Source organism: Otolemur garnettii, unplaced genomic scaffold (assembly GCF_000181295.1).
Source record: "Otolemur garnettii isolate 467f Iridium unplaced genomic scaffold, OtoGar3 scaffold00007, whole genome shotgun sequence".
Taxonomy (NCBI): Eukaryota; Metazoa; Chordata; class Mammalia; order Primates; family Galagidae; genus Otolemur; species Otolemur garnettii.
Window position 1 is genome coordinate 9,679,657 of NW_003852402.1, and position 14,731 is coordinate 9,694,387.

Consider the following 14,731-nt stretch of genomic DNA (forward strand, 5'->3'; position numbering starts at 1 on the left):
GGCTCAAGCGAATCTCCTGTCTCTGCCTCCCAAGTAGCTGGGACCACAGGCACCCGCCACAACGCCCGGCTACTTTTTGGTTGCAGCCATCATTGTTGTTTTTGGCGGGCCCAGGCTGGATTCGAACCCGCTGCCTTAGGTGTATGTGGCTGGTGCCTTAACCACTTGAGCCACAGGCGCCAAGCCAGCTATTTTTAATATTTAAGAATTAGGCTTAAAATTACTGGGTCTCCCAGCTAAGTGATAGAACATGGGATGTTTCCTCTGCCATTTTTATGCAGCATTAGGGGCAGTTACCAAATAAAGGCTTTTGAGTCTAGGCCTGTTTCTCTAGAGAGTAATTTTCTCCTCTTCTGCCTGGAGGAAAGCATGGGACAGTTATGAGTGCAGGGTGACAGAAGGCACCTGCAGGGACCTCTTACCCGTTGTATTTAGACTCGGTCTTTGTATTTTCTGTCCCTAGCTGAGCCAGGGCAGAACCTTCTCAACCTCTCTTGAAAGTAACAACTTTTGAGCCGTTTTCCATCTGCAACCTCACCCGCAGCTCTTGGAGCTGCCTGGCACATTCAGTGTTAAGGTTTTGTGGGGTTCTCCCTTGCTCCCCAGAGTTCAGTGATCAGGCTGTATTGTCCAGAGGTTTCACTGGTGCCTCTTGTCTGTTGCCTCTGTTGTCATTCTCCTTGTCCTGGAAGATTTGTACCCCAGCCCCATTTGTCCTCGTTTCAATGGCATTATGAGGGGAAGGGGGGAAGGTTGCAGAGGTAAGTATTCCACATGTGAACTGCTAAATTAGAGCTAGAGTTCCCATTCTCCAAGGAGAGGGCTGAATCTCAGAGAAGTAGAGTGACATGCCCAGGGTCCCACTGCTTCATGCTGGGGCTGCGATTCAGAGGATGCGCCGCCAGAGGTGTATGGGGCAGATGGAGGCAGGTGGGAACCATCCCCTAATATGCACTTAGTGTTTGATTAGTGTTGGCGGGGGCAGGGGAGCTGGGGGAGGAGGGGATGGTTGAAGTGGCTATCTGTGACAGCCTTGGGGATTTCCATGATCAGAGGGGTGCAGGGGCCTTCTGTGGCATGTCACAGTTTTACTTCCCATTTTTCACCACTGTGAGTTCGTTCTCATCTCTCTGCTGCCTGCTACAGTGTATATTACCATCCCCATTTTACAAATGTAAAACAAAATTGAGTTAGTTGTAGAAGTTGCCCAAGATGACCCAGATAGTAAGGGCCAGCAGCCAAACTCACACCTGGGCCTCCGAGTTAGCGTGTTGCTCCTACTTGTAGTGAAGGACCGGCTTCCCCCCCTGGGAAGTGTGAACGCCTCTTCAGGAAAGCAATTTTACATGCATGGGAGAAACAATTAGAGAGTGATGCTTCCTTCGCCCTGTTTTGGATTTTGCACAAACTTAGCTTCCTGGTGTCTGTCCTAAAGTGAAACATCTTCTCTGATAAGAGTCCAGCTGGGTGAACACAGCTGAGGGCCACAGACACAGGGCCACAAATGAGCCAAGGCTGTTTTGTTGCCAGGAGGACTCTGTGGCTGGCTGTGGCACCTGCTGACCAGAGTTCCTGCTGGCCCTGGCTCTGGCAGTTAGAGCCAAAGATTACAAGAACTCAGTCGATTCGAGGAAAGAAAGGAGGAGCCAGTGGAGAAGAGATCAGAAACAGTCTTTGGGTGGCAAGAAGCAGGACTCAGCAGGAACAGCAAGGGCCAGAACAGCCTGGAGGGAGGGGCAGGAGAGCCGCAGGGAATAGCTTGGGGCCGGGCAGGTCCCTCTGCAGCCCACTGTACTCATTCCCATCCAGAGTGACCAGTCACTGAGAAGGGATGAAAGACTGTCCTGAGGCCCCTACTTACTGAGCAGGAATTCTAACATGGTCAAAATTAAGTTTTCAAGGCTCATCCACCAGTTATTTGGAATATGGAATACCCCAAGTCTTTCCAGATAAGCAGAGTGTTTGTGTAACAGACAGGCTGGCACCTAGCTTCAGTACTGAAGGTCTGCACAGGAGGGGAGCTTAGAGTGGCCTGGTGTGCCCTGAGCCATCAGGTCCCACACCGTGTGATGGGGCACTGTAGGTGACTGAAGAATCAGAGGGTATGTCTGGGAGCTGCTGACAGAAGTGGTCTCCTCCCTGGGGACCCTCAGGGCAGTGCCATGGCAGTCATTGGCTGATGGGGGGCTGAGTAGAGAGCAATCTCTTGACTGTAACTTCCTATGCAGGCAGCTCCCAGTGAGAGAACTTTGATGAGGAAAGAAAGTCTCAAGTCTTGGGGTTAGAAGAGAGCCCTTGAGAATGTTTGCGGAGAGATGCCAGCCGGGATTTCTTCTGCCGGCAGGGAGCAGCTGCCTTCTGTCTCTGCCTGGTAGAAACGGTCTCTTACATTAAGCTAAACATGTAGGTCCTGTCTGATCCTAGGGACAAGATGCCCTGTCACCTCTATGAGATAAGGACTCCTTTCTTGGCTCAAGCAGGGAAACTAAGAGTAAGTGGCACCTGCCTGCCCCGCCTTCCCGCACTATTAGTTCGGCAGCCTCACCTGGGGCAATGGCGCATGCCTGTCTATCTGCTCATGCCTTCAGTGTTGATTAAGGATATGGCACCGGGCCCTCTGGGATTCTTTGGGGGCGGGACTTCTGCCTACAAGGAGTCTACAGTCCACAGGGAACAATAGGCCACACGCTGTGGACTGTTCCCTGTGAGCTCAACCTTATCTAAAGCTCTACACATTAACCCCCCGTCCCCTGAACACCTCCAAGATGTAGATGGGGCATGTAGATGGGAAACTGAGGCATGGAACTCTTCAAAAACTTGAGTGAGGCGGCACAGCTCCTGAGTGGTGGAACCACAGCCCACGCCCAGGCAGTCTGGCTACAGCGTCCGTGGCTCCTTGCTCTGCTTTCTCCTGCCTCTCGTACTAGGAGGACGGGATATATCACAGGGACAGGTAGTGTGTGACATGAGCATAGTGACAGGACAGAGGAGGTGGCATCCCAGCTGGGTCTGCCTCTGGAATTTGGCAACAGGGCCAGAATGAGACTACTGGGGGTATGTGAGAGATCCTGGTTCATCCTGGAACTTGCCCTTTACTGAGGCTAAATCAGTCATCTGACCAGAACATACTAGTATAAGGCACCATTAATTTTGTTCATAGATACTGTAAGTCAGGAATTTGGACAGGGGACAGCGGGGATTATTTGTCCCTGCTCTGTGGAGTCTGAGCCTCAGCAGAACTCGAAGGCCAGGCAGGGGTCACCTGAAGGCTCACTCTTGTATGGGGAGTTGATGCTGGTTGTCAGCTGAGGGCCTCAGTTCCCTTTATGTGTGACTCTCTGTGTGGCTTTTTTCTTTTTATTTTGAGATAGAGTCTCACTGTGTCACCCTGGGTAGAGTACTGGGATGTCACAGCTCATAGCAATGTCAAACTCTTGGGCTTAGGCAATTCTCTTGCCTTAGCCTCCCAAGTAGCTGGGACTACAGGTGCCCACCACAACGCCCGGGTATGTTTTGGTTGTAGTTGTCATTGTTGTTTGGCAGGCTCAGGTTAGATTCAAACCCACCAGCTCCAGTGTTTGTGGCTGGTGCCCTAGCTGCTGAGCTATAGGAACCGAGCCACTATGTGGGCTTTTAATAGGGACTAGCTGTGCTTCCTCCCAGCATGGTGGCTGGGTCCCAGAGGAAAGAAGACTTTTCTGACCCCCAAATTGATGTCATAAAACACCACTTATGCTGAAGTCACCCAGATCCACCTGGATGCAAAGGGAGGGAATTGAGACCCTACCTCTCAATGGAGGGGTATAGACATCACAGGGTGTAGCCATCTTTGGGAAATACCATCAGCCTCAGTATAGCTGGACCCAGCTTAGAGTGAATACATCTTTTCCACTGGGTCTTGTGTGGTTTTTGGCAAAGGTCATTATCAGGCTGACATTAGATGGCTTGCATGGTGCCCATACCCCTTCCCTCTGCTTCAGAGTTCTTGCCAGTGAATTGTGGGTTCTGGAGATTAGTGGAGGCTCCTGCCATCACCAGACATCCTAAGCTGCCTCCACCCCAGGTAGGCAGGGCACAGCCTCCAACCCATCAAGGGGCATCTGAACCTGAGCAAGGCAGGCAAGCAGGCAAACAGTAACAGCCAGGACAGCCAGCACCCAGAGAGCTCTGCTGAGCACTGGCCGCCCTTTTGAATACTTCGCCTACTCCATTAAACCTCACAGCCCCCTGTGCCCCTGTGATCCCCATTAATAGAAGATGAAATTGAAGCCCAGCCTCAACACAGGTAGAGTCACATTGCAGACTCTCTGCTATTATGTGTGTGAAGGGACAGTCACAGCAAAGCATGATCAAGGGCTATGTGTCACTTATATGTAGGATGCTGCCTGGTGACGAGCAACTGTGAGTGGCCTAAAGTACCCCAAATACTGTATATTCCTTTCCTAATTGCTGAAGGCCGATTTTGCCTAAAAATGTGTTGCCAGGGCCTTCTGTGTCTAGTTGGGCAGTCAGACGTTTGTGGTGTGCCCTGGGTGAGTCACTCCTAAGTTCTGGGGAAGGAGAAGGCTCCCTTTCAGGGGATCATAGTAGCTCAGTGTGACACAGGGTAGAAATACTGGGCAGTGTCCTGGATCAGGTCCATGGTTGAGAAGGCATTAATGTCCATGCCGGTCACTGGTGATAGAGACTTCTCAAAGTACGCAGCACCCCTGCTGGGTTTGAAGGGTTCTGGGAGTCCAGGGAGGGCACTCCAACCAGCGGGTCTTCATAGAGGTCCAGGGGCAGCATTGAGTCCTATTGGGGAGGGACGTGAGCACGGGCAGGGGCCTGTGCTTCGGGGCTGGCGGGCTTGGATGGGAAGGAGCCCTCTGTCAGCAGGGCTCCCTGGCTCCCTTGACCTGTTCTGCTGACCTATTGTGACAGTCCCTTAGCCTTATACTTCTGCTGGACACTTCCCCTGGTTTCCATGTCCTCGTCCTCATTCCCCTTCTCTCTATACTTGCTCTCTTTCCTCCATCCTGGCATCTTCCTGTGCTTCTGTCGCCATGCAGGAGGGTGACACAGCAGAAACCCTCCGATCGGGAGACTAGTTACTGAGAATGGCTGTATTTACAGGATCAACGTTCGCAGCAGACTGTAACTGTGCCATCACTCACTGTTACAGATTTGGGGTCTGTGTGGGGATGTTGAGTATGTCCCACCTTGGAGCTGGCTGAGCTTCCCAAGACATTTGCACTATAATCTGTGCCTGCCTCGCGTGTTTTGTCACAGCTACAAAGCTGTGCACACACCACTCACCTGTGCGAGTTGTTGAGTGGATGAAGGCTTTGCTCTCTTATTCTTGCTTGGAACTTCTCCCAAGATCCCTCTGGAGAAACGTATATTGTTGTAAAGTCTCTGCACACAGTGTGTAAAACTAATAATCATAAAGCCAACACCATTTCACCCCGGAATGCACACAGTGCCAGCCTGCAAGGCACCCACCCTGACCTCAGTGTCCCCACACGGTCCTGCTCTGGTGGCAGTCACCCTCTTGCCTGCCTTTATGGTCTGCCCAGTGCAGATGTGCACCTTGAGCAAGGTGACACAGCCGTGCTGATTTTGCACTGACCAATGGACTGTAACTGCGTGTTCCTTTTGGGCTCCTTTGCACATCCCTTTGTCCCCGAGGGTGCTCCTTGCTGTTGTATGTGGCCGTGGCCCCTTCATCTCACTGCTGCGTAGAAATCTGCTGTCTGTGACCTGCTCTGCTGATTTCAGTGGTTCTCCCTGGGCACTTTCCACAGCCTTGGTCATCTATAACTTCCTGAGCCTGTGCTACGAGTACCTCGGGGGAGAGAGCTCCATCATGGCGGAGATCAGGGGGAAGCCCATCGAGTGAGTCCGACCAGTCCTGGGAGCCCCCAAAGCACCCCGTTTTCCTGGGCCTTATGTTCTTTGAGCTGCTCTGGCGTCAGCTGGACATATAGTCTGTCTCTGCCTGTGATCTTGACCTGCGGCACTCTCCCGCACTTCCTGAGCAAGACTGTTCATTTGACCTCTGGGGAGGGCCCTCTGGCTTGTTCTCCTCTCTCTCTTCCTGTCTCAGCCTCAGTCCTTTCCTGTTTGTCTGTTTCTCCCTCCTGCTGTTTTTCCACTCACCGCTCTCCAAGTTGTTTTGTCACCCCGTGGGCCAGAGCAGACCTGTATCCCTCATGGCCCATGGCACGAGTAGACACTCTGCCCTGCTCTCCTGTGCTTGGCCTTGGGCTCCAGGGCTGCCCCAGACCTCTGCCCAGCTTGTCTGCATGCACTGGAGGGCAGCTGTCCCCAACCCCAACCTTTCCCACATCCTGATTCTTCATTCAGCACCCTTTCTCATGCACTTGTCTCTTCCAGGTCCAGCTGTATGTACGGCACGTGCTGCCTCTGGGGAAAAACTTACTCCATCGGATTTCTGCGGTTCTGCAAACAGGTGTGTGCCCTGGGTAGTTGCCCAGGTCAGGAGGAACAGGCTTGGGACTTAGAGTCTGGGTTTGTGTCCTGCAGCAGTAGCTGCAGGGGTGGGGAGAACCCAGAGGCTGCCCCAACCTCCACCTGTAGAGGTTCCTTTCCCTACGAGCCCCCCAAGCTCCCAGCACCTGCCTCCTCAGACTGTTAGGAAGGTACCATGTTCACAGCGTGTGTTCAGAGGGGCTGTGCTGGGAGTCCTGGTGTCCTGGGAATGTCTGGTTTGGCTTTGGGCAGGAGCTGGCCCCAAACTCTTGCTCATTTTTGACCAAATCTTGATGTGTGAAAATCAGAGGAAGCTCATAGAGATTCTAGAATCTCAGTTTGCAAACTTCTCGTCAGCTATGGCTAGAGGGCAGGAGGGTTTTGGCATCAGAGACACAAGACAGAACAGGCCAGTGCTTTCTCTCTGGTCTTGTTCCCCTTTCCCATTTGGCAGTCCAGCCTCTCTGGCTTCCTCAGCTGCCCTCCCTGAGGGTGGTCTGCAGTAGCCAGGGTAGAGGCCTCGAGGTGGTGCTGGGTGTGTAGGCCTGGGTGTCTGGCTCTGATACTAGGTTCTCCAACTATGCAACTTTGGATAATTTACTTAACCTGTCTGAGCTTTATGCCCATCACTGCCCGTAATGACAGTGATCTCAAGATGTAGCTGAGAGAAACAGATGAAAGCCTGCAGATGGAGCACTGGACACAGTGCTGCAGAGAGCCTGTGGCGTCCTGTCTCTGGTGGGGGCTGAGGAGCCACATGCAGTCTTCGTGACCTCTCATCAATCTCCTCTGGGACTCCCCAGGGCCTCCGTCAGCCTCTCCAGCATCACCAGTAGTAGTCACAAGAGGAAACAAAACCCACAACCAAGTCACTGTGGCCTGCAGAGAGGCTGGCTCCTCTGCTCCCTTTCGTGTGGGATGCAGGCCCTCAGTATGGGCACACCCACAGGCATCTACCTGGACGGGCCAGGTCGCCAGTTCTATTTCCAGATCTTCTTTCCTAGTATGTTTCTAAATTCAGAATCTCCCCTCTAGAAACACAGGGAAAGAGTTAAAGCTGCCCTGGGCTCAGAGTGGGGCATTCAGAGCCAATGTTTACTAGTTGGTTTAGCCGCCCAGGTTCCAGCCCAGCTGTGACTCACTGCCTTGTTTAATGATTATATTGTCTACAAAGTTTTGATCTCATGATTCTTAGCTAGCACGGCCTTGCTGTAAATTGTTCCCTAGCCCTGTGTGTTCAGATGTTCTGCTGTCAATCCTGGAAGTGACAGGGAGAGGTAGTAAGAGGACAGAGAACAGAGAAAGCCTCTTCATCCCTTTACCGTGGCAGGCACAGGTCGGGCCTTAGAGATCCTCAGGCCAGCTCCCAGTGTCTGCATCTTCTGGAGAGCTTGTTAAAAGCGGGGATTCCCAGATCAGCCACCCTCTAACTCCAGCCCGACTGAGGAGGTCTGGAATAGAGCTCAGAGACCTGCCACTTGATTAAAGCTCCCCTAGTTGACCCTGGTGTCTAGCCTGGCTGGGAACTGTTGAGTGGTACAGCGGGGCGATGGCTCTGGGGCCTGCTAGCTTGGGCTCTGATGCCACTTCAGCTTCTCTGTGCCTCAGTTTGCTCATCTGTAAGATGGCTATGATGGTGTTTCCCACATCATGGAGCACCAAGTGAACTGACACAGAAGAGCTCCAGCCCATTCCCAGGCTCATAACTTGGATTGTGCAAACTGCCACTCTTCCTTTTTTCCTGCAGGGTGCGGGTCCCACTTCTCCAGGTGAGGTGTGGGGTCAAGGAAATTTTCTGGGGCTTCCTGAGAGAGGGACCATACCTCTGTCTGGTATACATGCCTCTCTATGAAGCAGCCCCATGGTGCGGCTCCTGGACTCCACTCCTCAGATGCCCCCTCAGGGCAGACAGTGAGGCTTCAGCAGGTCACATTTTCTGCACCAGGCTCCTCACCCTGCTTGGAGCCATACTAGCTTCGTCTCACTGATGGGCCTTTAGATTCTCCAAAGGGGTCTCGTCACTTAAATTTATTTGTTTCCAGGAGAATGGTGATTCTGGTGGTTTTTATGGGCACTGTGGATTCCCTTAGAGTTTACTAAGGCCTCTGTAGGGAAATGGGAGCACCAGGCTAAGGAATTCTTTGGGGGGCTAGGAGCCTTTACTAAATGCTCAGAGGTGGGATTCCTCCAAGAGGGTACTGACTGTCTGGCTTTGGCATCCCCACAGCAGTGACCCTGGCATGTGTCCATTTCTCCAGTGGTTCTGCACTCAAGAGGCAAGGACTATCCTGGCTAGTACGGCTAGGAGCTGGCCAGGATGCATTTCACACTTAGCTCAGGATTCTGGAGTCCACAAGCTCTGAGCTGCTCCCAGCTCCCCACCTGGTGTTCCTGTGGGTCATCTCCATCCCCAGAAGCCCCTGCTCACCAGGAACCAGACCAGAGGTGGATGGGGCGGATAAGAGGAGGCCCTCTCCCACCTCTTCTACCTGGGTGTCCATTTCCTCCAGCAGGACCCCTGCTCCTTCTCAACTCCTGACCTTCTCTCTCCCGAACAGGCCACCCTACAGTTCTGTGTGGTGAAGCCACTCATGGCAGTCAGCACCGTAATTCTTCAGGCCTTCGGCAAGTACAGAGATGGGGACTTTGAGTAAGCAATGGGCCCTCCCTTACTCTTGGAAGAGGAGCGTGGGTGCAGGGTGGTGCCCTGGCTCAGGGAAGGGGCTGTCAGATGGGCCCCACAGCAGTGACCTTCCCATGTTCCATGCTACTCACAATTCCCTGCGCCTCTGAGCCTAAGCTTAGCAGTGGCCACCATTGTAGTTGACCCTACTGCTAACGCAGGAATGAGTCCTTGGTGCTAGTTGTGTCCACATGGGGGCTGCAGAGTGGTGCCATGAGGGGATAGGGCACAACCGGCAGCAACCTGAGGCAGGGAGTGAGGTCAGGGGCAGTCCCAAGCTCCAGGGCATACAGCCCCTGCTGTGTCAATTGTTCACACACACTTCATTTGGGGGTTAGCACCAGTAACCACGTTTCTGGCCCTGTGGTTGCGAGTACTCCCCACACACACACACACACACACACACGTTCTTTTTTTTTTTTTTTTTTTTGAGACAGAACCTCAAGCTGTCCCCCTAGGTAGAGTGCTCTGGCATCACAGCTCATAGCAACCTCCAACTCCTGGGCTCAAGCGAGTCTCCTGCCTCAGCCTCCCAAGTACCTGGGACCACAGGCGCCTGCCACAACGCCTGGCTATTTTTTGGTTGCAGCCGTCATTGTTGTTTGGTGGGCCCAGGCTGGATTTGAACCCACCACCTTAGGTGTATGTGGCTGGTGCCTTAGCCACTTGAGCCACAGGCGCCGAGCTCACACACACTTTCTGTGACCCACATGGTAGCCCCAGCAGGGCAAGGGAGCAAACTGAAGTCAGAGGGTGTGACTTGGCCATGGACTGTTGGGCTTTCACACGGTGTCCAGTATCAGGAGTGTGGGCCCCAGAGCTTAAGCCTGTGAGAGAAGCAGAGGCTGCAAGCTGGCTTGTCCTGGAGCTGTGATCACCTGCCCTTCTTTAGAGGCCTGAGCTCTGCTCCGGGAGTATAGCTAAGAGCCGTGGGGGCTGGAGACGGGAGTGTGTGGGGAGGGCTCCATTTACAGCAAGGATTTATCCAGCCAGACATTGTTCCCATCCTGCAGCGTCACCAGTGGCTACCTCTATGTGACCATCATCTACAACATCTCTGTCAGTCTGGCCCTCTACGCCCTCTTCCTCTTCTACTTTGCCACCCGGGAGCTGCTCAGCCCCTACAGCCCCGTCCTCAAGTTCTTCATGGTCAAGTCCGTCATCTTTCTCTCCTTCTGGCAGGGTGAGCCCTCTCCCCCACCCCCCAGAGTGCTGTGACACCTCCTGTGCGCCTTGTCAGTTGAGCCTGGGTCCTCCTGCTTGCTGATCCTGGTGGCTGTGTGGCTCAGGCTGTGGGCTGTCCTGGGTGAGCCTGGTCTGGAGCTCCAGGGGACTCAGTTCAATGGACACTTGCTGAGGGCAAAATTTCACAGGAGCTGGGGGAGCTTTGGATGAGGGGATCCATATAATCTATGATGTCTCAATTTTAGTAGCTGTTTGGGAGCTAGGAGAGTAGGGTTTCCAGAGGCCAGGGCTTTGTGTGGCCATTCCCATCCTTACTGGGGCATACAGGCATCCGGGAAGAGCAGCATGGGGAAGGACCCTGGGAAGGGGTTCAGTCTGGGTCCAGACTCCTGTGCTTCCCATCCAGGCATGCTTCTGGCCATCCTAGAGAAGTGTGGGGCCATCCCCAAGATCCACTCAGCCCGTGTGTCAGTGGGTGAGGGTACTGTGGCAGCTGGCTACCAGGACTTCATCATCTGTGTGGAGATGTTCTTTGCAGCCCTGGCCCTACGGCATGCCTTCACCTACAAGGTCTATGCCGACAAGAGGCTGGACGCACAAGGTATGAACCAGGATGCCCACAGGGTCCTATGGGTGTGGCTGGGTCAGGTCATGGGATCCCCAGTTTACATGTGGGGAAGGGGCTGCAGAGGTCAAGGTGGGGGGCAGGATAAGGAGGAACTCCCACCCTCCCATGAGCACTACCAATTGGTCCTGGGGGCTTAGCCTACATGTCTCCTGCAGGTTCAAGTGTGGACACCCAGAGATGGTATAGAAAGTGGGGACAGAGTCTCTCTCTAATGAATAGACAGATTTCTGAGGGCTTCTGACACCTAGCACTGTGTCTGGTTATCCATTTGTCCTATAATTCTCTCATATCTGAAGTTCATGTGTGTACCTTTTTTTTTTTTTTGTAGAGACAGTGTCACTCTATTGCCCTTGGTAGAGTGCCGTGGCTCACAGGAACCTCCAACTCCTGGGCCTAGGCGATTCTTTTGCCTCAGCCTTCCAAGTAGCTGGGACCACAGGCACCCACCATAATGCCCAGCTATTTTTTCATTGCAGTTTGGCTAGGGCTGGGCTCAAACCCACCATCCTCCGTGTATAGGGCCTGCGCCCTACCCACTGAGCCACAGGCACTGCCTGTGTGTGTGTTTTAACAAAAAACCCTGATTACTTCTAAGAAACAGACTCAGATGGTAATAGCATTTAATAGCTTTCTTTTTACACCTGCTGATCCTTGCTAGAACAGTGGTTAGCTGCCCCAGTTGTGTAGGAAAATGCCCTGGAGAGCTTTTTAAAAGTGCCAGAGTCAGCCCCACCCTCATTCCTCAGTAATCGGTCTGGGCTCGCAGACTGGGTGTGCCAACTCTTTAAGAGCTCCCAGGGTGACTTGCTGCCGAGCGGAGAAGTTGTAGGCCGGGAGGGCAGCCTTGGCTTCCAGGCTGTGTGTGTGTGTGTGTATGGAGGGGGGATGAAGCAGAGGAGGCTGAGAATGTCTGAAACTGACTTACTCAGGGAGGAGGCAGGAGGGACTGGGAAGAGGACAACCTCCTGGTCTAACACACCTACCCAGGGGTCCTTCCCAAGAGGCTGACAGCAAGAAACTCCTTCGCCAGTGCCAGCGCAGCCCCTGAGGCCCTGTGTGAGTGGAGTGGCATGTAGAAGGCCCCACTTCCTCCCCACAACTACCCCTATGCCTTCCCTTGTTGGGAAGAGGCCCTGAGATGCCTGCACTGGCTTTGTTCTCCCAACACACTTGCTCGCTGGGAACCCTTGGTCACTTTCTCAGTCTGTAGTTGCTGTGGTTGACCCTCTATTGGCTTTCAAGCTGGTGCCCCCGGTTGAAAGCATCTAGCAAATGCCCGTGCATTGTTGAGGATAACTGCACTTGGACATGGAGCCTGGAGCCACCCCAAGCTCCAGGTGGGGCCACACAGAGACCATTTTGCACTGTGGAGCTCTGCAGAGGTTCTGTGCTGTCAGCCGGGGCTGCCTTCCCACACACTGCCCTCAGATACACCTACCCAGCAAGAAGCAGCGTGGTGGGGGGAAGCTGCCTCACTGCTGTCCTGGACCCTTTGGCCATCCTCTACCAGGGTCCAGCCCCTCTCAGTTCTTAGGTTAGGCTTGGGTGCAAAGCCAGCTTTGTCATGTGATCTGCACAAGTAGCTCCTCCCTCTGAGCCTCAGTTTCCTTGTCTGTGAAGTGTTTTGAGGTTCGTAAAGTATGTGGTCCATATGTAGCTCTAGTCATGCCTGAAGAACAGTGGAATGGGGTGTCCTGACCTAGACCTGCAGGATGAACTCTGACCGCCAGGCGGGATAGTCCCTGTTGGTGTGAGCATTGTGGGAGTAGTGATCCCTTTGCAGACATGGGAGGAGTCATCCCTAGGCTCTCATCCCTAGGGTGCTCTTGGAGCTGCCTGGGTGCCCATGGGACCTGGGGCGGGGGAAGAGAAGGATGTGGTGTGTCGCATTGGTGGGCCAGGGGGTGGGGGCATTGTTCACTCAGCTGTCTCTTGTCTTCTCTATTTCTTTGCTTCTCTCCCCGCCCCCCTTGCCCTGCTTTTGCTGCGGGTTTGGCCATGGGCAGTGCCAACGTACGGCCCTTACGGTAGGTCGTGCTCTGGGTCTACACGTCTGTCCTGCACGTCCGTTCTGGTCACTGTCACCAGCATGCCTCTCTCTTTATGTAGCTCCTTCTCTGTGTCCTCATCTTCCCACAGACCCCCCTGGGTGGGAGAGCCCAGAGTGCCTGCCTGCCAGGAGCCACCCTTCATAAAGCTTGCTGCTTCTGTCCAGGTCTCTCGTTCTGGAATGTTCCCTGCTGAGTTCTAGGGGCATAGAGCTCATTCATGGGATCTCTGGGGATTTAGTGATGTTTCCATGACAGAGAACATGAAGGGTAGAAGAGCTCATAGTTTGAATCAGATGTCTCAACCCAGACTCCAACTGGGTTCCTGAGTTGGAGCCTTATAGCTCAGCTTTGTGGCCTGGGCATTCTTCTGCCTGAGCCCCTGGAGGCGATTCATTAGTAGATGGAGAGGAAGCATATGTGGGAGTAGGGAGCCCATGAGTTGTGTCTACTCTGCTGTGGGTGTAGGCCAGCCTGGTTTTGGCAGGGCTGGTCCCTGGTCCCTCTCCCCAGGTGTGGGGGCAGGAGGCTGGCCCTGTGGAGCCCAGGCCCTCCTGGCTACCAGCCACTCATCCCCAGTGTACCCAAATTTAGTCACTGCTGAGCCCCTCCTAGACTCTTTGGGGCATCCTGGGACCCTTCCCATCTGCCTGACCTGGCTGCCAGTGACCCTTTGACGTCTGAGCCACCTCCTTGGGGCTCCCTGGCTGCTTGTCACTCCCACTCCCCAGCCATGGGAGTCATATCTTTGCCCTTTCTCATGTCCTGGAACCCATCCTCTGCTCCAGGAGGAGATGGTTGAACGACAGACTTGGGGTGGGGGTGCTGCCCTAGCATAAGGGGCAAGGGCTGAGCAGCCTCCCTCTCGCTGCCCTTCCTGCCCTGCAGGCCGCTGTGCCCCCATGAAGAGCATCTCCAGCAGTCTCAAGGAGACCATGAACCCACATGACATCGTGCAGGATGCCATCCACAACTTCTCACCTGCCTACCAGCAGTACACACAGCAGTCCACACTGGAGCCCGGGCCTACCTGGCGCGGAAGTGCCCACAGTCTCTCACGCTCCCACAGCCTCAGTGGTGCCCGCGACAATGAGAAGACTCTCCTGCTCAGCTCTGATGACGAGTTCTAGGTGTAGGCCGTGGTGGGGAAAGTGCTGGCACCTTGGCCGATGGCAAGCGGCGCCCACCTCCAGCCTCACAGCCAAGCTAGAGGGAGCTGGCATAGCTTTGGTGTTGCCCTTTATTTATTGGACCAGAAACACATATCGCTTCCAGAGGAGCAGCCAGATGCTGTCTGCCCAGGCTCACCCACGAGGCTTCAGGAATATTCTTACATGGCTGCCCCTACACTGCCCCAACAAGGGACAGAGGGCTGTGGTGCAGCACACAGGGACCAGCTGTGCCCAGGCCACATACTGTGTGTGGACTAGTGGCTGCAGCCTTCTAGGTATCCCTTCCCCACAAGACTCCTGGTCAAAGTCAGGAGGCCCAGCCCACCGCACACACCGTGCAATACTCTGACCTGGGCTCTTTCTGCCTGCTCCCCTCCCCTGTCCACCTTTGTCCAGTGCTAGATTTGCCTCATCCTGGGCAGGAGAAGGAAATGGGGATGCCCTGTGGATCCCACTCCTGACCTAGGCCAACCTGGCATGCTGCAAGGATCAGAGCCAGACCCCAAGAGCCATGGGTCCCACCTAAGAAGGGTACTCAGGG

General features: G+C 54.1%; 1 protein-coding gene across 3 annotated transcripts in view; it reads left to right on the forward strand.

The window, feature by feature from the left end:
* The window catches only part of TMEM184B (transmembrane protein 184B), a 51,946-nt gene extending 37,555 nt beyond the window's left edge, over positions 1-14,391 (forward strand). For all 3 annotated transcript variants that reach the window (XM_023509458.1, XM_023509459.1, XM_003783207.3), the window contains exons 4-9: positions 5,787-5,877; positions 6,379-6,454; positions 9,033-9,124; positions 10,171-10,340; positions 10,749-10,943; positions 13,907-14,391. In XM_023509458.1, coding sequence (XP_023365226.1) covers positions 5,787-5,877; positions 6,379-6,454; positions 9,033-9,124; positions 10,171-10,340; positions 10,749-10,943; positions 13,907-14,148 — 866 coding nt within the window. In that variant the 3' untranslated portion in view covers positions 14,149-14,391. The remainder of the gene's footprint in view (positions 1-5,786; positions 5,878-6,378; positions 6,455-9,032; positions 9,125-10,170; positions 10,341-10,748; positions 10,944-13,906) is intronic.
* Positions 14,392-14,731: the final 340 nt, after the last annotated feature.